The sequence below is a fragment of the Melospiza georgiana genome, chromosome 3 (genome assembly GCF_028018845.1).
Source record: "Melospiza georgiana isolate bMelGeo1 chromosome 3, bMelGeo1.pri, whole genome shotgun sequence".
In the NCBI taxonomy this organism is placed as follows: Eukaryota; Metazoa; Chordata; class Aves; order Passeriformes; family Passerellidae; genus Melospiza; species Melospiza georgiana.
This window is the reverse complement of record NC_080432.1, coordinates 1,697,484-1,723,923: the sequence shown is the minus strand read 5'-3', so window position 1 is coordinate 1,723,923 and position 26,440 is coordinate 1,697,484. Positions and strand designations below refer to the sequence as shown.

General features: G+C 42.6%; 3 protein-coding genes across 5 annotated transcripts in view; 2 read left to right on the top strand and 1 right to left on the bottom strand.

Moving 5' to 3' along the window:
- The window catches only part of FZD3 (frizzled class receptor 3), an 88,566-nt gene extending 75,360 nt beyond the window's left edge, over positions 1 to 13,206 (bottom strand). For 2 of the 3 annotated variants that reach the window (XM_058019469.1, XM_058019466.1), the window contains exons 1-2: positions 13,138 to 13,206; positions 4,557 to 5,715 (exon numbers count right to left, since the gene is read on the bottom strand). In XM_058019469.1, coding sequence (XP_057875452.1) covers positions 4,557 to 4,772 — 216 coding nt within the window. In that variant the 5' untranslated portion in view covers positions 4,773 to 5,715; positions 13,138 to 13,206. Of the gene's footprint in view, positions 1 to 4,430; positions 4,462 to 4,556; positions 5,716 to 13,137 lie in introns of those variants that run through there. The other variant, XM_058019467.1, reaches the window with a different exon arrangement.
- Positions 5,637 to 12,635, top strand: LOC131082139 (uncharacterized). Its single transcript, XM_058021822.1, has 4 exons — positions 5,637 to 5,687; positions 11,250 to 11,553; positions 11,656 to 12,090; positions 12,394 to 12,635. Exons 1-4 carry the CDS (start codon positions 5,637 to 5,639, stop codon positions 12,633 to 12,635), a joined length of 1,032 nt encoding a protein of 343 aa, XP_057877805.1.
- A 301-nt stretch (positions 13,207 to 13,507) lies between the features above and the next one.
- Positions 13,508 to 26,440, top strand: part of FBXO16 (F-box protein 16) — a 53,350-nt gene continuing 40,417 nt past the window's right edge. The window contains exons 1-2 of the mRNA XM_058020539.1: positions 13,508 to 13,588; positions 20,198 to 20,315. Coding sequence (XP_057876522.1) covers positions 20,226 to 20,315 — 90 coding nt within the window. The 5' untranslated portion in view covers positions 13,508 to 13,588; positions 20,198 to 20,225. The remainder of the gene's footprint in view (positions 13,589 to 20,197; positions 20,316 to 26,440) is intronic.

Here is a 26,440-nt window from a genome sequence, read left to right as displayed (position 1 = left end):
GGGAAATTTTGGGGAAGAAAATTTTGGGAGGGAAGATTTGGGGAGGGAAGATTTGGGGATGGAAGATTTGGGGATGGAAGATTTGGGGAAGGATTTTTTGGGAGGGAAGACTTGAGAGGGAAATTTTAGGAGGGAAAATTTGAGAGGGAAGATTTGGGAAAGGAACATTTGGGAGGGAAATTTTGTGAGGGAAATTTTGGCCTCCCCAGAGGCAAAATAATTCAAATTTTACAGCCTGGATTGGGGTTTGTGCGCTGCCAAAAACACCAAAAACACCAAAATCCCTCAGGGATAATTGGGAATAAAATCATTTTCCAAGCCCTGGATGGAGCAGCCCTGCCCCAAAATCCTCCTGGATTAAATCCCAAAATTATTGTGATAAAGGAATTATCTCAATAAAAGGAATTATCTCAATAAGAGGAATTAATTCTCTCAATAAAAGGAATTCTCTCAGTAACAGGAATAATCTGAATAACAGGAATAATCTCAATAAAGAACAGGAATTCTCTCCATAACAGGAATTCTCTCAATAAATTCTCCCAATAAAAGGAATTCTCTCTATAATGGGAATTTTCTCAATAAAAGGAATTCTCTCAATGACAGGAATTAATTCTCTCAATGAAAGGAATTTCTCAATAAGAGGAATTCTCTCAATAAAAAACAGGAATTCTCTCCATAACAGAAATAATCTCAATAAAAACCAGGAATTCTCTCAATACCAGGAATTCTCTCAATAAATTCTCCCAATAAAAGGAATTCTCTCTATAATGGGAATTCTCTCAATAACAGGAATTCTCTCAATAAAAACCAGGAATTCTCTCAATAAAAAACAGGAATTCTCTCAATAAAAACCAGGAATTCTCTCAATACCAGGAATTCTCTCAATAAATTCTCCCAATAAAAGGAATTCTCTCTATAATGGGAATTCTCTCAATAAAAGGAATTCTCTCAATGAAAGGAATTCTCTCAATAACAGGAATTCTCTCAATAAAAAACAGGAATTCTCTCAATGACAGGAATTAATTCTCTCAATAACAGGAATTCTCTCAATAAAAGAAATTCTCATAAACAGGAATTCTCTCAATAACAGGAATTAATTCTCTCAATGAAAGGAATTCTCTCAAAAACAGGAATTCTCTCAATAAAAAACAGGAATAAATTCTCTCAATAACAGCAATTAATTCCCTCAATACCAGGAATTCTCTCAATAAAAACCAGGAATTCTCTCAATACCAGGAATTCTCTTTCCCAGGAGTGATTCCAGCACTGGGAGGATTCTGATGGAATATTTCATATTCCAGAGGCGGAATTAAACTGTTCTCTGTTTCACAAAAAAATCCTTTGTGCTCCATTTTACATAAAATTCGTTCATTTTGCTCAATCTCCCACCAAAATTCGTTCATTTTACTCAATTTCACACCAAAATTCTCTCATTTTACTCAACTTGACAACAAAATTCCCTCCTTTCTGCAATAAAATTCTCTCATTTTGCTCCATTTTAAAATAAAATTCAAAATTCTCTCCTTTTGCTCAATTTCACATTAAAAATCTCCCATTTCCTCCATTTTCCCACAAAATTCACAAATTTTTCTCAATTTCACACCAAAATTCACTCCCCTTTTGCTCCATTTTACAACAAAATTCTCTCATTTTGCTCAATCCCACACCAAAATTCAGGAATTTTCCTCAATTTCACACCAAAATTCTCCAATTTTGCTCCATTTCACAATAAAATTCCCTCTTTTTTGCAATAAAATTCTCTCATTTTGCTCCATTTTGAAATAAAATTCTCTCATTTTGCTCAATCCCACACTAAAATTCGATGATGTTGCTCCATTTTACATTAAATTTTTTCCATTTTGCTCCATTTTACAATAAAATTCAATTTTTGCTCCATTTTACAATAAAATTCTCTCATTTTGTTCAATTTCACCACAAAATTCACTCCTTTTGCTCCATTTTAAAATCAAATTCTCTCCTTTTGCTCAATTTCACATTAAAAATCTCCCATTTTCCTCAATTTTCCCACAAAATTCACAAATTTTTCTCGATTTCACAGCAAAATTCACTCCCCTTTTGCTCCACTTTACAATAAAATTCATTTATTTTACTCAATCTCACACCAAAATTCAGGAATTTTCTTCAATTTCACACCAAAATTCTCCAATTTTGCTGCATTTCATACTAAAATTCCCTCCTTTCTGCAATAAAATTCTCTCATTTTGCTCCATTTTCAAATAAAATTCAAAATTCTCTCCTTTTGCTCAATTTCACATTAAAAATTCCCATTTTCCTCCATTTTCCAAGAAAATTCACAAATTTTTTCTCAATTTCACACCAAAATTCACTCCCCTTTTGCTCCATTTTACAATAAAATTCTCTCCTTTTGCTCAATTTCACATTAAAAATCTCCCATTTTTCTCCATTTTCCCACAAAATTCACAAATTTTGCTCAATTTCACACCAAAATTCACTCCCCTTTTGCTCCACTTTGAAATAAAATTCATTTATTTTGCTCAATCTCACACCAAAATTCAGGAATTTTCCTCAATTTCACAGTAAAATTCTCCCATTTTGCTTCATTTCACACCAAAATTCACTCATTTTTGCAATAAAATTCTCTCATTTTGCTCAATCTCACACCAAAATTCACAAATTTTTCTCAATTTTACACCAAAATTCTCTCTTTTTCCTCCATTTCACACTAAAATTCCCTCCTTTCTGCAATAAAATTCTCTCATTTTGCTCCACTTTGAAATAAAATTCTCTCATTTTGCTCAATCCCACACCAACATTCAATGATGTTGCTCCATTTTACATTAAATTTTTTTCCTTTTGCTCCATTTTACACTATATAGTGCATAGTACGCAGTATGTAGTATGTAGTATATGGTAGGTAGTGTATAGTATGTAGTATGTAGTATGTAGTATGTAGTATATGGTATGTAGTATATGGTATATCGTATATAGTATATACTATGTATGAAGTATATAGTATATAGTACGCAGTATACAGTATGTAGTATATAGTATATAGTATGTAGTATGCAGTATACAGTATATAGTATATAGTACGCAGTACATAGTATGTAGTATGTAGTATATGGTTTGTAGTATGTAGTATGTAGTATGTAGTATATGGTAGGTAGTATATGGTATATAGTATGTAGTATATAGTATATAGTGTGTAGCATGTAGTATATGGTATGTCATATATAGTATGTAGCATATGTATATAGTATGCAGTATATAGTATATAGTACGCAGTATATAGTATGTAGTATGCAGTATATAGTATATAGTATGTAGTATGCAGTATACAGTATATAGTATATAGTACGCAGTACATAGTATGTAGTATATAGTATGTAGTATATGGTTTGTAGCATGTAGTATGTAGTATATGGTATATAGTATGTAGTATATAGTATGTAGTATATGCATATAGAATGCAGTATATAATATATAATATGCAGTATATAGTATGAAGTATATAGTATGCAGTATATAGTATGTAGTATGTAGTATATAGGATATAGTATGTAGTATGCAGTATACAGTATATAGTGCGCAATATATAGTATATAGTATGTAGTATATGGTTTGTAGTATATAGTATGTAGTATGTAGTATGTAGTATATGGTAGGTAGTATATGGTATATAGTATGTAGTATGCAGTATATAGTATGTAGTATGTAGTATATAGTATGCAGTATGTAGTATATAGTATATAGTGTGTAGTATATAGTATGTAGCATGTAGTATATGGTATGTAGTATATAGCATGTAGTATATTTACATAGAATGCAGTATATAGTATGTGGTATATGTATATAGAATGCAGTATATAGTATGTAGTATATAGTATATAGTATGCAGTATATAGTATATGGTATGTAGTATATAGTATGTAGTATATTTATATAGTATGCAGTATATAGTGTGTAGTATATGTATATAGAATGCAGTATATAGTATATAGTATGCAGTATATAGTATATAGTATGCAGTATACAGTATGTAGTATGTAGTATATAGTATATAGTGTGTAGTATATAGTATGTAGCATGTAGTATATGGTATGTAGTATATAGCATGTAGTATGCAGTATATAGTATATAGTATATAGTATATAGTATATAGTATATAGTATATAGTATATAGTATATAGTATGTAGTATGCAGTATATAGTATATAGTATCTAGTATGTAGTATATAGTATGTATTATATATATAATATATATATAATCTATAAATAATATCATAATTAATCCAATCTAATATATCTATTCTATTACATAGAATAGATATATTACATTGTATTACATATAATATAATAATAAAATGATGACAATTATAGAAAAATTAATAAAATAAAGACAATAATTAATAAAAATTATTAATTTTTAAAAATAATAATAATTTTACCTCCATGGCCAGCGCCGCCGTGTGCTGGTCGTAGTGGCTATATTACACATAACATAATAACAAAATAATGACAATTATATAAAAACTAATAGAATAAATATAATCATTAATAGAATTTTTAATTACCTCCATGGCCAGCGCCGCCGTGTGCTGGTCGTAGTGGTTGAGCAGGTTGGGCATGAAGGTGGAGTTGTAGGGCAGGTCCTGGCACATGCGGAGCGCGATGGGCTCGCAGGAGAAGAGGCTGTGCCCGGCGCCGGGGGGCAGCTGGCACCCCAAAAGCCACAGGGCGGGCAGCAGCCACGCCAGGGCCATCCTCACCCCCCGAAACATCCTCCTCATCCTCACAAACCCCAACGTTTCCTGCCAAAATTGCAATTGTCACACTGGCTCTGCTCGTGGCATCTTCCACCTCCTCAGAAATTCTGAGATTTCTGTCCAAATTTCAATTTTCACACTGGCTCTGCTTGTGGCATTTTCCTCATCCTCAGAAATTCCAAAATTTCTGTCCAAATCTCATTTTTCACATGGGCTTTGTTTGTGGCATCTTCGTCATCCTCAGAAATTCTGAGATTTCTGTCCAAATTTCAATTTTCACACTGGCTCTGCTTGTGGCATCTTCCTCGTCCTCAGAAATTCTGATATTTCTGTCCAAATTTCAATTGTCACACTGGCTCTGCTTGTGGCATCTTCGTCATCCTCAGAAATTCTGATATTTCTGTCCAAATCTCATTTTTCACATGGGCTTTGCTTGGGGCATCTTCCACCTCCTCAGAAATTCCAAAATTTCCTTCCAAATCTCATTGTTCACATCGGCCCTGCCTGTGGCATCTTCCACATCCGTAAAAATTCTGATATTTCCTGCCAAAATCCCGTTTCTCACGTCGCCTTTGCTCGGGGCATCTTCCACCTCCTTAAAAACTCCAAAATTTCCTTCCAAATCTCATTTTTCACATTGGCTTTGCTTGCGGCATCTTCCAGATCCTCAAAAATTCCAAAATTTCCTTCCAAAATCTCATTTTTCACACTGGCTCTGCTTGCAGAACCTTCGCATCCTCAAAAATTCCAAAATTTCCTTCCGAAATCTCATTTCTCACCTTTGCCTTCGCTTGTGGTTCCTCCAAATTTCAAAATTTTCTGTCTCCGACATCCTCAGGGTCCTGAAGGAATTTTCCTTTTTTTTTTTTTTTTTTCCCACTCTCGGTGATGAAAGAAAAATTGAAATTTCAGCCACATTCCCACACGGTGGAGCCCATGGTGAGCGGGCGGGGATTCCTGATTTATCCTAAAAAACAGAGAGAAAACAATGAGAAAAATCAGCCAAAAATAAAAATATTCCAATGTTTTACCCTCCAGGGGATTCCTGATTTATCCTAAAAAACAGAGAGAAAAATCAACCAAAAATGAAAATATTCCAGTGTTTTACCCTTCAAGGGATTCCTGATTTATCCTAAAAAACAGAGAGAAAACAATGAGAAAAATCAGCCAAAAATGAAAATATTCCAGTATTTTACCCTCCAAGAAATTCCGGATTTTACTCTAAAAAACAGAGAGAAAACAATGAGAAAAATCAGCCAAAAATGAAAATATTCCAGTATTTTACCCTCCAGGGCATTCCTGATTTATCCTAAAAAACAAAGAGAAAACAATGAGAAAAATCAGCCAAAAATGAAAATATTTCAGTATTTTACTCTCCAAGAAATTCCTGATTTTATCCTAAAAAACAGAGAGAAAAATCAGCCAAAAATGAAAATATTCCAATGTTTTATCCTCCAAGGGATTCCTGATTTATCCTAAAAAACAAAGAGAAAACAGTGAGAAAAATCAGCCAAAAATGAAAATATTTCAGTATTTTACCCTCCAAGGGATTCCTGATTTATCCTATAAAAAAAAGAGAGAAAAATCAGCCAAAAATGAAAATATTCCAGTATTTTACTCTCCAAGAAATTCCTGATTTTATCCTAAAAAACAGAGAGAAAAATCAGCCAAAAATGAAAATATTCCAGTATTTTATGGAAGAATTGAATGGAAGAAAAGTTTTAATCCTGATTTTTTTAAATCCTGATTTTTTTATATTTCTGGAGGAAATGAATGGGAAAAAAATGGATGGAAAATGGAAGAAAATCAGCCAAAAATGAAAATATTCCAATGTTTTACCCTCCAGGATATTCCTGATTTATCCTAAAAACCAGAGAGAAAACAATGAGAAAAATCAGCCAAAAATGAAAATATTCCAGTGTTTTACCCTCCAAGGGATTCCTGATTTTATCCTAAAAAACAGAGAGAAAAATCAGGCAAAAATGAAAATATTCCAATGTTTTACCCTCCAAGGGATTCCTGATTTATCCTAAAAAACAGAGAGAAAACAATGAGCTGGACAAGTTGTGTCCTTCTGATGGAAAAAATGTCATTTTTCATATTGAACATTTTTCATATTGAACATATTTCATATTGAACATATTTCATGTTTATTTCATATAAAGAAATTTTCGTATTTCAGTATTTCATACTGAAAATATTTCATGTTTAATATTTCATATATAGAAATGTTTCATATTTCACTATTTCATATTGAAAATATTTCATGTTTAATATTTCATATATAGAAATGTTTCATATTTCACTATTTCATATTGAACATATTTCATATTTCATATTTCATATATAGAAATGTTTCATATTTCACTATTTCATATTGAAAATATTTCATGTTTTCGTATTACAAGATGATATCAGCTTGAAAAGTTTTGTCCTTCTGATTTAAGAAATGTCATTTTTCACGTTGACTTTTCAAGGTGATATGAGTTTAAAAAGTTGTGTCCTGATGGAAAAAATGTCATTTTTCAGACTGAATTTTCAAGGTGGTATCAGCTTGAAAAGTTGTGTCCTGATGGAAAAAAATGTCATTTTTCAGACTGACTTTTCAAGATGAGTTTAAAAAGTTGTGTTCTTCTGACGGAAAAAATGTCATTTTTCAGACTGAATTTTCAAGGTGATATGAGCTTGAAAAGTTGTGTCCTTCAGATGGAAAAAATGACATTTCTCACATTGACTTGTCAAGATGATAGGAGCTTAAAATATTGTGTCCTGATGGAAAAAATGTCATTTTTCAGACTGAATTTTCAAGGTGGCATGAGGTTGAAAAGTTGTGACCTTCTGATGAAGAAATGTCATTTTTCATGTTGACTTCTCAAGGTGATATGAGTTTAAAAAGTTGTGTTCTTCTGATGAAAAAATGTCATTTCTCACATTGACTTTTCAAGGTGATAGGAGCTTAAAATATTGTGTCCTGATGGAAAAAATGTCATTTTTCAGACTGACTTTTCAAGGTGATATGAGTTTAAAAAGATGTGTCCTGATGGAAAAAATGTCATTTTTCAGACTGAATTTCAAGATGATATAAGTTCAAAAAGTTGTGTCCTGATGGAAAAAATGTCATTTTTCATGTTGACTTTTCAAGATGATATGAGTTTAAAAAGTTGTGTCCTGATGGGAAAAATGTCATTTTTCAGACAAAATTTTCAAGGCGGTATCAGCTTGAAAAGTTGTGTCCTTCTGATTTAAGAAATGTCATTTTTCAGACTGAATTTTCAAGACGATATGAGTTTAAAATATTGTGGCCTGATGGGAAAAATGTCATTTTTCAGACTGAATTTTCAAGGTGGCATGAGCTTGAAAAGTTGTGTCCTTCTGATGGAAAAAAATGTCATTTCTCACGTTGACTTTTCAAGATGATAGGAGCTTAAAATATTGTGTCCTGATGGGAAAAATGTCATTTTCCAGATTGAACATATTTCATATTTAATATTTCATATTTAATATTTCACATATAGAAATGTTTCATATTTCATAATTTCACATTGAAAATATTTCATATTTTCATATTTCATGATGGTATGAGCTGGACAAGTTGTGTCCTTCTGATGGAAAAAATGTCATTTTACATATTGAACATATTTCATATTTCACATATAGAAATGTTTCGTATTTCACTATTTCATATTGAAAATATTTCATGTTTTCGTATTTCGAGATGGTATGAGCTTGAAGAGTTGTGTCCTTCTGATGGAAAAAATGTCATTTTTCATATTGAACATATTTCATATTTAATATTTCATATATAGAATGTTTCATATTTCACTATTTCATATTGAAAATATTTCATGTTTTCGTATTTCAAGATGGTATGAGCTTGAAAAGTTGTGTCCTTCTGATTTAAGAAATGTCATTTTTCAGACTGATTTTTCAAGGTGATATGAGTTTAAAAAGTTGTGTCCTGATGGGAAAAAATGTCATTTTTCAGATTGAATTTTCAAGATGATATGAGTTTAAAAGTTGTGTCCTTCTGATGGAAAAAAATGTCATTTTTCAGATTGACTTTGAAGATGATCTGAGCTTCAAAAGTTGTGTCCGTCCGATGAAAAAAATTTAATTTTTCATACTGACTTTTCAAGATAATATGAGCTTGAAAAGCTGTGTCCTTCTGATGGAAAAAAAATGTCATTTCTCACATTGACTTTTCAAGATGATAGGAGATTAAAATATTGTGTCCTGATGGGAAAAATGTCATTTTTCAGATTGAATTTCAAGATGATAGGAGCTTAAAAAGTTGTGTCCTGATGGGAAAAATGTCATTTTTCAGATTGAATTTCAAGATGCTATCAGCTTGAAAAGTTGTGTCCTTCTGATTTAAGAAATGTCATTTTTCATGTTGACTTTTCAAGGTGATATGAGTTTGAAAAGTTGTGTCCTGATGGAAAAAATGTCATTTTTCAGACTGACTTATCAAGATGATACAAGCTTGTCAAGTTGTGTTCTTCTGATGAAAAAAATAGAATTTTTCAGACTGACTTCTCAAGGGGATATGGGCTGGAAAGTTGTGTCCTTCTGATTTAAGAAATGTCATTTTTCAGACTGACTTTTCAAGGTGGTATGAGTTTAAAAAGATATGTCCTGATGGAAAAAAATGTCATTTTTCAGATTGAATTTTCAAGATGATAGGAGCTTAAAATATTGTGTCCTGATGGAAAAAATGTCATTTTTCAGACTGAATTTTCAAGATGGTATGAGTTTGAAAAGTTGTGTCCTGATGGGAAAAAATGTCATTTTTCACATTGACTTATCAAGATGATACGAGCTTGACAAGTTGTGTTCTTCTGATGAAAAAACAGAATTTTTCAGATTGACTTCTCAAGGTGATATGGGCTGGAAAGTTGTGCCCTGATTTAAGAAATGTCATTTTTCAGACTGAATTTTCAAGGTGGTATGAGCTTGAAAAGTTGTGTCCTTCTGATTTAGGAAATGTCATTTTTCACGTTGACTTTTCAAGATGATATGAGTTTGAAAAGTTGTGTCCTGATGGAAAAAAATGTCATTTCTCACATTGACTTTTCAAGATGATATGAGTTTAAAAAGTTGTGTCCTGATGGAAAAAAATGTCATTTTTCAGACTGAATTTTCAAGATTATATGAGTTTAAAAATTGTGTCCTTCTGATGGAAAAAGGGCATCAAAACCAACAACCTGGCCCTGGGAAAAGTGGGTGAAAATAAATATTTCACCCAAAAATAATTTGGGGTGAAAGGGAGCAAAAGGAGCAGGATTGCAGAGGAAGGAGCCCGGGCTGCGGCAGGCGCGGGGGATGCATTAATTGGCGGGGGATGCATTAATTGACGGGGGATGCATTATTTGGCGGGGGATGCATTATTTGGCGGGGGATGCATTAATTGGCGGGGGATGCATTAATCGGTGCCGACAGACGAGCGCTGCAATAACGAAGCCTCACCACAAATCCAGTCGGGGCACTCTTTGTTCAGCCCATGCACAGCAGATTTTTGTGGTTTTGGTTGGATGTAAAGACAAACAAAACGCTCTCGGTGACATCAGGGATGAAAAGAGGAGGGGAGGCCTCGCCCTCGCGCCACAAGGATTGGAAATGTGGAAATAAAACGCGGGGAAAAGGAGGAATTTGTTCTGTGGTTGTGGATTTTTACGTTGTTTATCAGCCCATCCCATTCTGGCTGGAAAGGATTCATTAAGACGTGCACGGACAATTATCATCACAAGGAGAAAGGGCTGATTCCCACAAGGAATCGACTCAATTTCAAAGTGCCTCAGGGAGCAATGAGGAAAAAGAAAAACTCATCAGGGTTTAGAATGAAAGGATGGGATTTATTCCAAGTTATCAATCCCAGAGAAATGGGGAGATAAAGCAACAAACCAGACTCCTCCTGGAGGAGGGGAAAATGTGCTCTGAGGATTCCCAACCCAATCCTGAGCCTGCAGAAAGGAGAGGAACTCGTTCATGGCACTTCCCCAACCACAAAAGGAGAATAAATGATCCTCCCCCCTCCATTCTAATGAATGGCTCAGTGGGAAGGAAACGCCAGCGCTCTCCACTCCTGCGCCGCACCGTAATCCCCACATCCCTGTTGCTATTAGGGGCAAAGGGGGAGGAGGAAAGGCAGAAAGAACGTAATAATTTTGTTATTATTGTCATGGAATGGATTGGGTCGGAGGGGGTTTTGAAGCTCATCTAATCCCCTCATGGAGGGACAGCTCTGTCCATGGGAAGGGCCTGCAGAGGGGAATCCTGCGGCTCCATGGGAAGCAGGCAGGCTGCCGGCCCAGCCAGCATCCCTTAGGAAAGGCACAAGGAACATCGGCGGCACCGGCATCCATCCATCCATCCATCCATCCATCCATCCATCCATCCATCCATCCATCCATCCGTCCATCCATCCATCCCCTCCATGGCTGCCGCACGGCCGAGGCGCACATTCAAAAAGGGGGGCAATAAAAAAAGACCAATCCGCTAAAGACGGCGTGCCCGGAGGGATCCGGGGAGCGCACGGACAGCACCGGCATCCCAGAGCCCTCAGCGAGGGACGGCGAGGATCCGGCACCCCCGAGCCCTCAGCAAAGGGTGGTGAGGAACCAAACATCCCCCGAGCCCTCAGCGAAGGGCGGTGAGGAACCAACATCCCCCGAGCCCTCAGCGAAGGGCGGTGAGGAACCAACATCCCCCGAGCCCCCAGCGGAGGGCGGTGAGGAACCAACATCCCCCGAGCCCCCAGCGGAGGGCGGTGAGGAACCAACATCCCCCGAGCCCCCAGCGGAGGGCGGTGAGGCACCCACATCCCCTGAGCCTTCAGAGGAGGGGATTGAGGTTCCGGCACGCCCGAGCCCTCAGTGAGGGGCGGTGAGGCCCCGGCACCTCCGAGCAGGCTCCGGCCTCACCGCCCCTCACAGGGAGCTCGGGGGATGCCGGAGCCTTCACCGCCCTTCACAAGGGGTTCCGGCACCCCCCGAGCCCTCAGTGAAGGGCGGTGAAGACACCGGCACCCCCAAGCCCACAGCGAAGGGCGGTGAGGATCCGCCATCCCCAGAGCCCTCAGCAAAGAGCGGCGAAGGCACCGGCAGCCCGGAGTCCTCAGCGGAGGGGATTGAGGCACTGGCATCGCCGAGCCCTCAGCGAGGGCCGGTGAGGCACCGGCACCCCCAGCCTCAGAGGAGAGCGGTGAGGAACCAGCACCCCCAGTCCTCAGAGGAGAGCGGTGAGGAACCAGCACCTCGAGCCCCCCGCAAAGGCGGTGAAGGCTCCGGCACCACCGAGCCCTCAGCGGAGGGCGGTGAAGGCACCGGCATCCTCCGAGCTCCCTGTGAGGGGCGGTGAGGCACCGGCACCCCCGAGCAGGCTCCGGCAGCCCCGAGCCCTCAGTAAAGGGCGGTGAGGAGCCAGCAGCCCCGAGCCCTCATCAAAGGGCGGTGAGGAACCAGCAGCCCCGAGCCCTCAGCGAAGGGCGGTGAGGCACCGGCACCCCCGAGCAGGCTCCGGTACTCCCAAGCCCTCAGCAAAGGGCGGTGAGGCACCGGCACCCCCGAGCAGGCTTCGGCAGCCCCGAGCCCTCAGCAAAGGGCGGTGAGGCACCGGCACTCCCGAGCTCGCTGTGAGGGGCATTAAGGCTCCGGCACCCCCCGAGGCCCCTGTGAGGGGCGGCGAGGCACCGGCATCGCCCGAGCCCTCAGCAAAGGTGGTGAAGGCTCCGGCACCACCGAGCCCTCAGCAAAGGGCGGTGAAGGCACCGGCATCCTCCGAGCTCCCCGGGAGGGGCGGTGTGGCACCGGCACCACCGAGCAGGCTCCGGCACCACCGAGCCCTCAGCAAAGGGCGGTGAGGAACCAACATCCCCCGAGCCCTCAATGAAGGGCGGTGAAGCTCCGGCACCCTCGAGCCCTCAGTGAAGGGCGGTGAGGCTCCGGCATCGCCCGAGCAGGCTCCGGCATCCTCCGAGCCCTCAGCAAAGGGCGGTGAGGCTCCCGCATCCCCTGCCCGGGGCCGCCGTACCGGGTGAGGCTCCCGCATCGCCTCCCCGGGGCCGCCGTGCCGCACTACGGCACGGGGAGCCCAAGCCAGCATCCCCGGCCTCACGGGGAGCGGATCCGGCCCGCTCCCGGCGCTCAGGGCCGACATCCCCCGCGTCCTCCGCCCGCCCGCCCAGCGCAGCACCAGCATCTCCCCGCAGCGCCGCCGGCCGCAGGGCGCTCGCTGCGAGGCCGCCCCACTCCACGGGCGCCGAGCCCCGCGGCCGAGCCCCGGACGAGCCCCTGAGGGCGGCGCGGCCCCGCCGTGTCCCCGCTATGTCCCCGCCATGTCCCCGCCGTGTCCCCGCCATGTCCCCGCCATGTCCCCGCCATGTCCCCGTTACCTGCTCAGCTCCCGCCGCCCTCACGATCCCGCGCGCGCCCCTCCGGTGGCGGCGGCGGCGGCAGCAGCGGCAGCGCCCGGCCACGCCCCCCGCACGACCACGCCCCCCGCGCCATCGCGCTCCGCCCACTCCCCGCCGCCCAGCCAATCAAAGCGCGCGGGGCTGGTTGCTAGGTAGATCGGAACCCCCGGCCCCTCTAACCCCGCCGGGGGGCTCTGATTGGCTGGCGCCCTCCGCGGTTGCCGTGGATACGGGATGCGGACGGGGGGGGGGGAAGAGGAGGAGGAGGAGGGCGCTGATTGGCTGGCACCGCCTTCCCCCAGGGTTGCCATAGCGACGGGATGCGGACGGGCGGGAGGAGGAAGAGGAGGAAGAGGAGGAAAAGGAGGAGAAGGAGGAGGAAGAGGAGGAAGAGGAGGAGGAGGCGGCGTCCGCAGGAGGGAGGAGGAAGGTGAGAGGACACGGGGGGACCCGGGGGACATTGAGGGGCTGGAGCTGCCCAGGGAACGGGGCTGGGCACGGGGCCGGAGCACCAGGAGGGGCTGAGGGAGCTGGAAAGGGGCTCAGCCTGGAGAAAAGGAGGCTCAGGGGGGACCTTGGGGCTCTGCACAACTCCGGACAGGAGGGGACAGCCAGAGGGGACAGCCAGGGGGGATCGGGGTCTGCTCCCAGGGAACAGGGACAGGAGGAGAGGGAACAAATTTCAAATTGTGCCAGGAGAGGCTCGGGTTGGAGGAAATGATCTCAAACTGTGCCAGGTTGGAGGAAATGCCCTCAAAGTGTGTCAGGTTGGAGGAAATGGCCTCAAATTGTTCCGGGGAGGTTTAGATTGGAGGAAATGCCCTCAAATTGTGCCAGGGGGGCTCAGGATGGAGGAAATGCCCTCAAACTGTGCCAGGAGAGGTTTAGGTTGGAGGAAATGCCCTCAAATTGTGCCAGGTTGGGGGAAACGCCCTCAAATTGTGCCAGGAGAGGTTTAGATTGGAGGAAATGCCCTCAAACTGTGCCAGGGGGGCTCAGGTTGGAGGAAATGATCCCAAATTGTGCCAGGTTGGGGGGAACACCCTCAAATTGTGTCAGGAGAGGCTCGGGTTGGAGGAAATGATCCCAAACTGTGCCAGGTTGGAGGAAATGCCCTCAAATTGTGCCAGGGTGGAGGAAATGCCCTCAAATTGTGCCAGGAGAGGTTTACATTGGAGGAAATGATCCCAAACTGTGCCAGGTTGGAGGAAATGCCCTCAAATTGTGCCAGGTTGGGGGAAATGACCCCAAATTGTGCCAAGGGAGGTTTAGGTTGGAGGAAATGCCCTCAAATTGTGCCAGGTTGGAGAAAATGCCCTCGAACTGTGCCAGGTTGGAGGAAATGCCCTCAAACTGTGCCAGGTTGGGGAAATGCCCTCAAATTGTGCCAAGGGAGGTTTAGATTGGAGGAAATGACCCCAAATTGTGCCAGGTTGGAGGAAATGCCCTCAAATTCTGTCAGGTTGGGGGAAATGCCCTCAGATTGTGCCAGGGGGGCTCAGGTTGGAGGAAATGACCCCAAACTGTGCCAGGTTGGAGGAAATGATCCCAAATTGTGCCAGGGTGGGGGAAATGCCCTCAGATTGTGCCAGGGCAGGCTCAGGTTGGAGGAAATGTTGGGGTTATAAAAGAATTTCGGGCTCATCCCAGTCACAAAAATCAGGAATGGTTAAAGTTGGACAAAACCTTTGGGATCACCAAATCCAACCATCAAGGATTTCCCCATTTGTGCAGAAATTGCTTTGTTTGAACAAAATTCAGATTTTTGGTGTCCCAAAAAATGGGAGATTTTGGTAAATTTCTGATTTTGGGAGATGTTTGATATCTCCAAATTTCTGGAGATTTTGATAAATATCTGATTTCCTTGATGTGGAAATTCCTGCAGAAATCACAGAATTGATAAGGTTGGAAAAAACCTTTGGGATCACCAAACCCAACCATCAAGGATTTCCCCATTTATTCAGAAATTGCTTTGAGTGAACAAAATTCAGATTTTTGGTGTCCCAAAATGGGGAGATTTTGGTAAATATCTGATTTTGGGAATTGTTTGGTATTTCCATATTTCTGGAGATTTTGGTAAATTTAAATTAAATTTTGAAAAATCCTTTGGGATCACCAAATCCAATATCAAGGATTTCTCCATTTATTCAGAAATTGCTTTGTGTGAACAAAATTCAGATTTTTAGTGTCCCAAAAGGGGAGATTTTGGTAAATATCTGATTTTGGGAGATGTTTGATATTCCCAATTTTCTGGAAATTTTGATAAATATCTGATTTTGGGAATGGTTTGATGTCTCCATGTTTCTGGAGATTTTGGTAAATTTAAATTAAAATTGGAAAAATCCTTTGGGATCACCAAATCCAACATCAAGGATTTCTCCATTTATTCAGAAATTGCTTTGTCTGAACAAAATTCAGATTTTTGGTGTCCCAAAAAGGGAGATTTTGGTAAATATCTGATTTTGGGAGATGTTTGATATTTCCATATTTCTGGAGATTTTGGTAAATTTAAATGAAATTTTGAAAAATCCTTTGGGATCACAAAATCCAACCTCAACCATTTTCCCATTTATTCAGAAATTTCTTTGTCTGAACAAAATTCATATTTTTGGTGTCCCAAAAAGGGGAGATTTTGGTAAATATCTGATTTTGGGAATTGTTTGATATTTCCAAATTTCTGGAGATTTTGGTAAATTTAAATTAAATTTTGAAAAAACCTTTGGGATCACAAAATCCACCCAACAACCATTTCTCTATTTATGGAGAAATTGCTTTGTGTGAACAAAATTCAGATTTTTGGTGTCCCAAAATGGGAGATTTTGGTAAATATCTGATTTTGGGAGATGTTTGGTATCTTCATGTTTCTGGAGATTTTGGTAAATTTTAATCTCAGGGATATTGAGGCTACACAAAATAAAAAATAACTTCACAAAATAAAAAATAACTTCACCGTACCTGAATTTCAAATTATTTCTCCTTTTTGTGTCGTTGCTGTGCTATGAAATCATTGCATTGCTTGTTAAAATTCTATTTTTTTTATGAAAAAGAAGGAATGGCACAGGGATAACGTGCATGTTTCTTCCATGAAATCTTTGGATTCCTTGTTAAAATTCTATTTTTTCCCATAAAAACAAATGGATGGCACAGTGATAGCACCCATCTCTGTTCCATGGGATCCCACATTAAAATTCTATTTTTTTCCTTGTTAAAATTCTGTTTTTTCCTTTTTAAAATTCTATTTTTTTCCTTGTTAAAATTCTATTTTTTCCTTTTTTAAAATTCTATTTTTTTCCTTGTTAAAATTCTATTTTTTCCCCACAAAAACTAATGGGTGGCACAGTGATGACGCCCATCTTCGTTCCATTGGATCCCTCCTTAAAATTCTCTTTTTTTCCTTGTTAAAATTCTGTTTTTTCCCATAAAAACTAATGGATGGCACAGGGATAACACCCATCTTTGTTCTATTGGATCCCTTGTTAAAATTCTATTTTTTCCTTCTTAAAATTCCATTTTTCCCATAAAAAATAATGGATGGCACAGGGATAACATCCATCTTTGTTCCATTGGATCCCTCATTAAAATTCTATTTTTTCCTTTTTAAAATTCTATTTTTTCCTTTTTAAAATTCTATTTTTTCCTTTTTAAAATTCTATTTTTTTCCTTGTTAAAATTCCATTTTTCCCATAAAAACAAATGGATGGCACAGTGGTAACACCCATCTTTGTTCCATCGGATCCCTTGTTAAAATTCTATTTTTGCCTTTTTAAAATTCTATTTTTTAACTTGTTAAAATTCTATTTTTTCCCATAAAAACTAATGGATGGCACAGGGATAGCACCCATCTTTATTCCATTGGATTCCCCATTAAAATTCTATTTTTTCCTTTTTTAAATTCTATTTTTTCCTTGTTAAATTTCTCTTTTTTCCCATAAAAACAAATGGATGGCACAGGGATAGCACCCATCTTTATTCCATTGGATTCCCCATTAAAATTCTATTTTTTCCTTGTTAAAATTCTATTTTTTTCCTTGTTAAAATTCTATTTTTCTCCTTGTTAAAATTCTATTTTTTCCTTGTTAAAATTCTATTTTTTCCCATGAAAACTAATGAATGGCACAGGGATAGCACCCATCTTTATTCCATTGGATCTCTCATTAAAATTCTATTTATCCCACAAAAATGAAAGAATGGCACAATGGTAACACCCATCTTTGTTCTATTGGATTCCTCATTAAAATTCTATTTTTTCCTTTTTAAAATTCTATTTTTTTCCTTGTTAAAATTCTCTTTTTTCCCATAAAAACTAATGAATGTCACAATGATAACACCCACCTCTGTTCCATTGGATCCCTCATTAAATTCTATTTTTTCCTTTTTAAAATTCTATTTTTTTCCTTGTTAAAATTCTATTTTTTCCTTGTTAAATTTCTCTTTTTTCCCATAAAACTAATGGATGGCACAGTGATAACACCCATCTTTGTTCCATTGGATTCCTCGTTAAAATTCTATTTTTTCCTTTTTAAAATTCTATTTTTTTCCTTGTTAAAATTCCTTTTTTTCCCATAAAAACAAATGGATGGCACAGGGATAACATCCATCTTTGTTCCATTGGATTCCTCATTAAAATTCTATTTTTTCCTTTTTTAAATTCTATTTTTTCCTTGTTAAAATTCTATTTTTTTCCTTGTTAGAATTCTATTTTTTCTCATAAAAACTAATGGATGGCACAATGGTAACACCCATCTCTGTTCCATTGGATCCCTCATTAAAATTCAATTTTATCCCATAGAAATGAAAGAATGGCAAAATGGTAACACCCATCTTTGTTCCACGGGATCCCGTGTTAAAATTCTATTTTTTCCTTTTTAAAATTATATTTTTTAACTTGTTAAAATTCCTTTTTTCCCATAAAAACAAATGGATGGCACAGTGATAACACCCATCTTTGTTCCGTTGGATTCCTCATTAAAATTCTATTTTTTCCTTCTTAAAATTCTATTTTTTTCCTTGTTAAAACTCCATTTTTCCCATAAAAACTAATGGATGGCACAGGGATAGCACCCATCTTTGTTCCATTGGATTCCTCGTTAAAATTCTATTTTTTTCCTTGTTAAAATTCTATTTTTTCCCATAAAAACCAATGGATGGACCAGGGATAGCACCCATCTTTGTTCCATTGGATTCCCCATTAAAATTCTATTTTTTCCTTTTTAAAATTCTATTTTTCCCATGTTAAATTTCTATTTTTTCCCATAAAAACTAATGGATGGCACAGGGATAGCACCCATCTTTATTCCATTGGATTCCTCATTAAAATTCTATTTATCCCATAAAAATGAAAGAATGGCACAATGGTAACACCCATCTTTGTTCCATTGGATTCCTCATTAAAATTCTATTTTTTCCTTTTTAAAATTCTATTTTTTTCCTTGTTAAAATTCTATTTTTTCCCATAAAAACTAATTGATGGCACAGTGATAGCACCAATCTTTGTTCCATTTGATTCCTCATTAAAATTCTATTTTATCCCACAAAAATGAAAGAATGGCACAATGGTAACACCCATCTTTGTTCCATCGGATCCCTCATTAAAATTCTATTTTTTCCTTTTTAAAATTCTATTTTTTCCTTTTTAAAATTCTATTTTTTTCCATGTAAAATTCCATTTTTCCCATAAAAACTAATGGATGGCACAGTGGTAACACCCATCTTTGTTCCATTGGATCCCCCGTTAAAACTCTATTTTTTCCTTTTTAAAATTCTATTTTTTTCCTTGTTAAAATTCTATTTTTTCCTTGTTAAATTTCTATTTTTTCCCATAAAAACTAATGGATGGCACAGTGATAACACCCATCTTTGTTCCATTGGATTCCCCATTAAAATTCTATTTTTTCCTTTTTAAAATTCTATTTTTTCCTTTTTAAAATTCTATTTTTTCCCATAAAAACAAATGGATGGCACAGGGATAACACCCATCTTTGTTCCATTGGATTCCTCATTAAAATTCTATTTATCCCATAGAAATGAAAGAATGGCAAAATGGTAACACCCATCTTTGTTCCACGGGATCCCGTGTTAAAATTCTATTTTTTCCTTTTTAAAATTCTATTTTTTCCTTGTTAAAATTCTATTTTTTCCCATAAAAACTAATGAACGTCACAATGATAACACTCACCTTTGTTCCATTGGATCCCTTGTTAAAATTCTATTTTTGCCTTTTTAAAATTCTATTTTTTAACTTGTTAAAATTCTGTTTTTTCCCATAAAAACTAATGGATGGCCCAGGGATAGCACCCATCTTTGTTCCATTGGATCCCTTGTTAAAACTCTATTTTTGCCTTGTTAAAATTCTATTTTTTTCCTTGTTAAAATTCTGTTTTTTCCCCATAAAAACTAATGGATGGCACAGTGATAACACCCATCTATGTTCCATTGGATTCCTCATTAAAATTCTATTTTTTCCTTTTTAAAATTCTATTTTTTCCTTGTTAAAATTCTATTTTTTTCCATGTTAAAATTCTATTTTTTCCCCACAAAAACAAATGAGTGGCACAGTGATAACACCCATCTTTGTTCCATTGAATCCCTCATTAAAATTCTATTTTTCCCATAAAAATGAAAGAATGGCACGATGGTAACACCCATCTTTGTTCCATTGGATTCCTCATTAAAATTCTATTTTTTCCTTTTCAAAATTCTATTTTTTTCCTTGTTAAAATTCTATTTTTTTCCCATAAAAACTAATGGATGGCACAGCGATAACATCCATATTTATTCCATTGGATCCCTCATAAAAATTCTATTTTTCCCATAAAAATGAAAGAATGGCACAATGGTAACATCCATGTTTATTCCATTGGATTCCTTGTTAAAACTCTATTTTTTCCTTTTTAAAATTCTATTTTTTTCCTTGTTAAAATTCTATTTTTTCCTTGTTAAAACTCCATTTTTCCCATAAAAACGAATCCATGGCACGCTGACCTTTGTTCCAGTGGCTCCCTCACTAAAATTCCCTTTTCCCCCGTTTTTCCATTGGCAGCCCCAGCGAAGGAGCCCCCGCTGTGCCCATGGCGTTTGCAGCTCCCAAACCCCGCGATGGCTCCAGGCTGCGCCTCAGCTCCTGGACCCCCCTCAACCATCGGCTCATCAACGACCAGGCAAGTCCCAAAATCCCCAAAATCCCCAAAATTCAGGGAATAATTCAGGGAAATCCAGAATTCCTGGGCTCATTGAGGTCACCCAGCACGGCTCCCAAACCCCACGATGGCTCCAGGCTCCCCCTCAGCTCCTGGAGCCCCCTCAACCATCGGCTCAGCAACGACCAGGCAAGTCCCAAAATCCCCAAATCCCCAAAATTCAGGGAATAATTCAGGGAATAATTCCAGGAAATTCAGAATTCCTGAGCCCACCGAGGTCATCCAGCACCACCCCTCAAGGAAAAGCCAAATCCAGGATTGATTCCCCAAAGATTGGTTTGGAATAGTCTCAAAATTCTCCCCCCTCAGCCATCGATTCATAAACGACCAGGTAAATTCCCAAAATCCTGAAATTCAGGGAATAATTCAGGGAATCATTCAGGGAATAATTCAGGGAATAATTCAGGGAATAATTCAGGGAATAATTCAGAATTCCTGACCCACCGAGGTCACCCAGCCCAGCTCCCAAACCCCGCGATGGCTCCGAGCTCCCCCTCAGCTCCTGGACCCCCCTGAGCCACCAGGCCATGAACGACCAGGCAAATTCCCAAATCCTGAAATTCAGGGAAAAATTCAGGGAAATTCAGAATTCCTGAGTCCACCGACGTCATCCAGCACCACCCCTCAAGAAAAAGCCAAATCCAGGATCGATTCCCCAAAGATTGGTTTGGAACAGTCTCAAAATTCTGCCCCCTGAACCAGCAACTTATGAACGACCAGGCAAGTTCCCAAATCCTGAAATTCAGGAATAATTCAGGGAATAATTTAGAGAATAATTCAGGGAAATCCAGAATTCCTGAGCCCACCGAGGTCATCCAGCACCACCCCTCAAGGAAAAGCCAAATCCAGGATTGATTCCCTGAGGATTGGTTTGGAATTGTCTCAAAATTCTCCACTCTGAACCATCGGCTCATGAACGACCAGGCAAGTCCCCAAAATCCTGAAATTCAGGGAATAATTTAGGGAATAACACAGGGAATAATTCAGGGAATCATTCAGGGAATAAATCAGGGAAATCCAGAATTCCTGACCCATCGAGGTCACCCAGCCCAGCTCCCAAACCCCGCGATGGCTCCAGGCTGCGCCTCAGCTCCTGAACCCCCCTGAGCCACTGGGCCATGAATGACCAGGCAAGTCCCAAAAATCCCAAAATTCAGAAATCTCATCACTGGAGCACTCCATAGCTCCAAGGCCATGGAGCAGAGGACATGGGCTTGATTACCACACCCAATTTGGGCCATTCTGTTGCTGATTAATGGTCCCAAGGGCCTGGAGAGGCAGAACTTTGGGAGAGCCTCAGCTCAGATGCGTCTCCAAGAAAGCCGCAAACAAATCCGCTGTCGGTCTTTGATCAAAAACCACAAACAGCTGCTTCTTCTTCTTCTTCTTCTTCTTGTTCTTCTTCTTCCTCCTCCTCCTCCTCCTTCTCCTCCTCCTCCTCCTGCTGCCCGGAATCCTCTAACCCCAATCTCACATCTCTGACCATTCATCGCTTCCTTGGGGCAAATCTTTTTTTTCAAATTCAGCTTGTTGGGGTTTTTTGGGTGTTTTTCCAACGCGAATAAAGCGAATAATGACGGTCAAGGCTCAAATAAAAGAAATGTCACTTTGCAGCCCTCACCAGAAATTCTCCTGCTGCGAGAGACAGAGCTGGGGCTGTCACCATCGGCCCTGACAATGTCCCTCCCTGCAGGAACCAGCTCAGAGCGAGAGTTCTGCACGATCCAGCAGCGCCTTTTCCCGTTCCATCGCTGTTTGATAAGCCCGGCTCTTTTCCTCCTCCTCCTCCTCCTCCTCCTCTTTGATCTGTGCGCTGGAAAAATCCCCTCCAGCCTCCCCTCCCTTCCCGGGCCACCATGGCAAAGGCTGAAGGCGGGGCTGTGGTGCTGGGGAGCCGCGTGTTGGGGCTTCGGGGCTCGGCTCCCCACAGAGAAAGGTCAGGAGCAGAAATCAGAAATCAGAAATCAGAAATCCTGCTCTGCATTTTGATCCCGATCCTCCCCCCCAGCCTCCCCTCCCTTCCCGGGCCACCATCGCAAAGGCTGAAGGCGGGGCTGTGGTGCTGGGGAGCCGCGTGTTGGGGCTCTGGGGTTCGGCTGCCCACGGAGAAAGGTCAGGAGCAGAAATCAGAAATCAGAAATCCTGCTCTGCATTTTGATCCCAATCCTCCCTCCCAGCATCCCCTCCCTTCCCGGGCCACCGTCGCAAAGGCTGAAGGCGGGGCTGTGGTGGTGGGAGCCGCGTGTTGGGGCTCTGGGGTTCGGCTGCCCACGGAGAAAGATCGGGATCAGAAAGCAGAAATCAGAAATGCTCCTCTGGATTTTGATCCCGATCCTCCCTCCCAGCCTTCCCTCCCTTCCCGGGTCACCATCGCGAAGGCTGAAGGCCGGGCTGTGGAGGTGGGAGCCGCGTGTTGGGGCTTTGGGGTTCGGCTGCCCACAGAGAAAGGTCAGGAGCAGAAATCAGAAATCAGAAATCAGAAATCCTGCTCTGCATTTTGATCCCGATCCTCCCCGCCGGGAGCCGTGGCTGCAAAGCGGCCGAGGAACGCGGGCTGCTCCTGCCAGCCCCTGCAGCGGGGTGTGTGTGGCCACTGAGGCCAAGTCCGGCCAGCTGAGGTGGCCGACACCCCAACTGCACAAAGTGCCAACCCCCTTTGGCGTCCTGGCCTCAGGCTGGGCTGGATCGCGGACTGCACTCACTGCCGAAGGACGAGCAGAAGGAGCCGCACACCTTGCTGGGGGCCAAGGTCGGTTTATTCGATGACACAGGGGCACCAACCGAGGAACAGCCAACCAGCAAAGTGGCCCCGAGGGGCGGGATAAGTAGGGATTTAAAGACAGGGGGTGGATAAGGGAGGGATTCACAGCAGACCAATAGGGAAAGGCATAGGGAGGAACTTAACATAATGGGCATACAGAAATATCCAATAAATACAAAGTAAAGGAGGGGCCCCGGGACCACAGCCAACCACAACCCCCGGAGAGGAGAAGATTCTGGAAAGTTAGGAGGAGTGATTCTGGAAAGATTCTGGAAAGTCAGGAGGAGTGGGGGGTGATTGACTGGGCCCGGGGAGGAGAAAAAGTTCACTTATAAGGAGAAATAAGGGAGGAGAAATGACAGAACTTAACTGACTGACAAACCCGGGGGTAACCATAGCAACAACACCGTCAGGAGGGCTATGGCGGGAAAACTGGGGAGGGCAGAACCATCTTACATTGGAAAGGGGGGAAACAATCCATAAAATGGGGGAGCAATACAAGAAACTTAACAGCACATTACAACAAGCCCCCCCCCGAAGGGTTTGAGGAGTGGGATCGGATCCCGCAGGGTTTCGGGCGCTCGGGGTTAATGGGATTTGGGAATGAACCAGGTGGGAGGTTCGGCTTTTGGGGCAGCTCCGGTCCCTGCGGGGCCTGGAGAGAGGAACGGCCCTGGAGCCAGGCTGGGAGAGTTGGGGGGATCGCCTGGAGAAGGGAGGGATCCAGGGAGAGCTCAGAGCCCTTCCAGGAGCTGAAAATGTTCACCTGGAGAGAAGAAAGAACTTCAGAGCCCTTCCAGGAGCTGGAAATGTTCACCTGGAGAAGGGAGGGATCCAGGGAGAGCTCAGAGCCCTTCCAGGAGCTGGAAATGTTCACCTGGAGAAGGGAGGGATCCAGGGAGAGCTCAGAGCCCTTCCAGGAGCTGGAAATGTTCACCTGGAGAAGGGAGGGATCCAGGGAGAGCTCAGAGCCCTTCCAGGAGATGGAAATGCTCACCTGGAGAAGGGAGGGATCCAGGGAGAGCTCAGAGCTCTTCCAGGAGATGGGAATGTTCACCTGGAGAAGGGAGGGATCCAGGGAGAGCTCAGAGACCTTCCAGGGGCTGGAAATGTTCACCTGGAGAGAAGAAAGAACCTCAGAGCCCTTCCAGGAGATGGAAATGTTCACCTGGAGAGAAGGACACACAGAGCCCCTTTCAGGAGATGGAAATGCTCACCTGGAGAAAAGGAGACTCAGAACTCTTCCAGGAGCTTTGGATTTTCACCTGGACCCTCAGAGCCCTTCCAGGAGCTGGAAATGCTCACCTGGAGAAGGGAGGGATCCAGGGAGAGCTCAGAGCCCTTCCAGGAGATGGAAATGTTCACCTGGAGAGGAGAAAGATCTTCAGAGCCCTTCCAGGAGATGGAAATGTTCACCTGGAGAAGGGAGGGATCCAGGGAGAGCTCAGAGCCCTTCCAGGAACTGGAAATGTTCACCTGGAGAGGAGAAGGATCCAGGGAGAGCTCAGAGCCCTTCCAGGAGCTGAAAATGTTCACTTGAAGAAGAGAAGGACCCTCAGAATCCTTCCAGGAGCTTTGGATTTTCACCTGGACCCTCAGAGCCCTTCCAGGAGCTGGGAATGTTCACCTGGAGAAGAGAAGGACATTCAGAGCCCTTCCAGGAGCTCTGGGTGCTCACCTGGACCCTCAGAGCCCTTCCAGGAGCTTTGAGTTTTCACCTGGAGAAGAGAAGGATCCAGGGAGAGCTCAGAGCCCCTTCCAGGAGATGGAAATGTTCACTTGAAGAAGAGAAGGACCCTCAGAGCCATTCCAGGAGCTGGGAATGTTCAAGTGGAGAAGATGGTGACCCTCAGAGCCCTTCCAGGAGCCGGGAATGTTCACCTGGAGAGGAGAAGGATCCTCAGAGCCCTTCCAGGAGCTTTGGTGTTCACCTGGAGAAGATGATGACCCTCAGAGCCCTTCCAGGAGATGGGAATGTTCACCTGGACCCTCAGAGCCCTTCCAGGAGCCAGGAATGTTCACCTGGAGAAGAGAAGGATCCTCAGAGCCATTCCAGGAGCTGGGAATGTTCACCTGGAGAGAAGAAAGACCCTCAGAGCCCTTCCAGGAGCTTTGGATTTTCACCTGGACCCTCAGAGCTCTTCCAGGAGCTGGGAATGTTCATCTGGAGAAGAGAAGAATCCTCAGAGCCCTTCCAGGAGCTTTGAGTTTTCACCTGGAGAGGAAAAGGATCCAGGGAGAGCTCAGAGCCCCTTCCAGGATATGGAAATGTTCACCTGGAGAAGGGAAGGACCCTCAGAGCCATTCCAGGAGCTGGGAATGTTCACCTGGAGAGAAGGATCCTCAGAGCCCTTCCAGGAGATGGAAATGTTCACCTGGAGAGGAGAAGGATCCTCAGAGCCCTTCCAGGAGCTTTGAGTTTTCACCTGGAGAGGAAAAGGATCCAGTGAGGCCTCAGAGCCCTTCCAGGAGCTGGAAATGCTCACCTGGAGAAGGGAGGGATCCAGGAGAGCTCAGAGCCCTTCCAGGAGATGGGAATGTTCACCTGGAGAGAAGAAAGAACCTCAGAGCCCTTCCAGGAGATGGAAATGCTCACCTGGAGAAGAGAAGAACCCTCAGAGCCCTTCCAGGAGCTGGGAATGTTCACCTGGAGAAAAGAAAGACCCTCAGAATCCTTCCAGGAGCTTTGGATTTTCACCTGGACCCTCAGAGCCCTTCCAGGAGCTGGGAATGTTCATCTGGAGAAGATGATGACCCTCAGAACCATTCCAGGAGCTCTGGGTGCTCACCTGGACCCTCAGAACCATTCCAGGAGCTTTGGGTGCTCACCTGGACCCTCAGAGCCCTTCCAGGAGCTGGGAATGTTCATCTGGAGAGAAGAAAGAACCTCAGAACCCTTCCAGGAGCCGGGAATGTTCACCTGGAGAAGATGATGACCCTCAGAGCCCTTCCAGGAGCTTTGGGTGCTCACCTGGACCCTCAGAGCCCTTCCAGGAGCTCTGGGTGCTCACCTGGATCGGGGAAGGCTCCAGGAGAGCTCAGAGCCCTTCCAGGCCCTGCAGGGGCTCCAGGAGAGCTGGGGAGGGCCCGGGGACGGGGATGGAGGGACAGCACACCGGGAACGGCTCCCGCTGGGACAAGCGAGGTTTGGGTGGGATCTTGGGCAGGAGCTCCTGGTGGGAGGTTGGGAGCCCTGAGGTCCCCAGAGAGGCCGAGGCTGAGGCCGTGGCCTCCCAAGCTCCCAGTCCCGGATGTTTGATTGGGAAGGAGCTCAGAGCTCCCACGGTCCCAAACGGCCCCGGGACCGTCCGGGCCTGGGACAGCC

Bases quoted from the DNA above. Each gene is read 5' to 3' on its own strand.
- LOC131082139 (XM_058021822.1), top strand. From the start codon at position 5,637: ATGAAAGAAAAATTGAAATTTCAGCCACATTCCCACACGGTGGAGCCC. The intron at 5,688-11,249 runs GTGAGCGGGCGG...AATCCGCTAAAG, and splicing joins CCCACACGGTGGAGCCCATG to ACGGCGTGCCCGGAGGGATC. The intron at 11,554-11,655 runs GTGAGGCACCCA...ACCTCCGAGCAG, and splicing joins CGAGCCCCCAGCGGAGGGCG to GCTCCGGCCTCACCGCCCCT.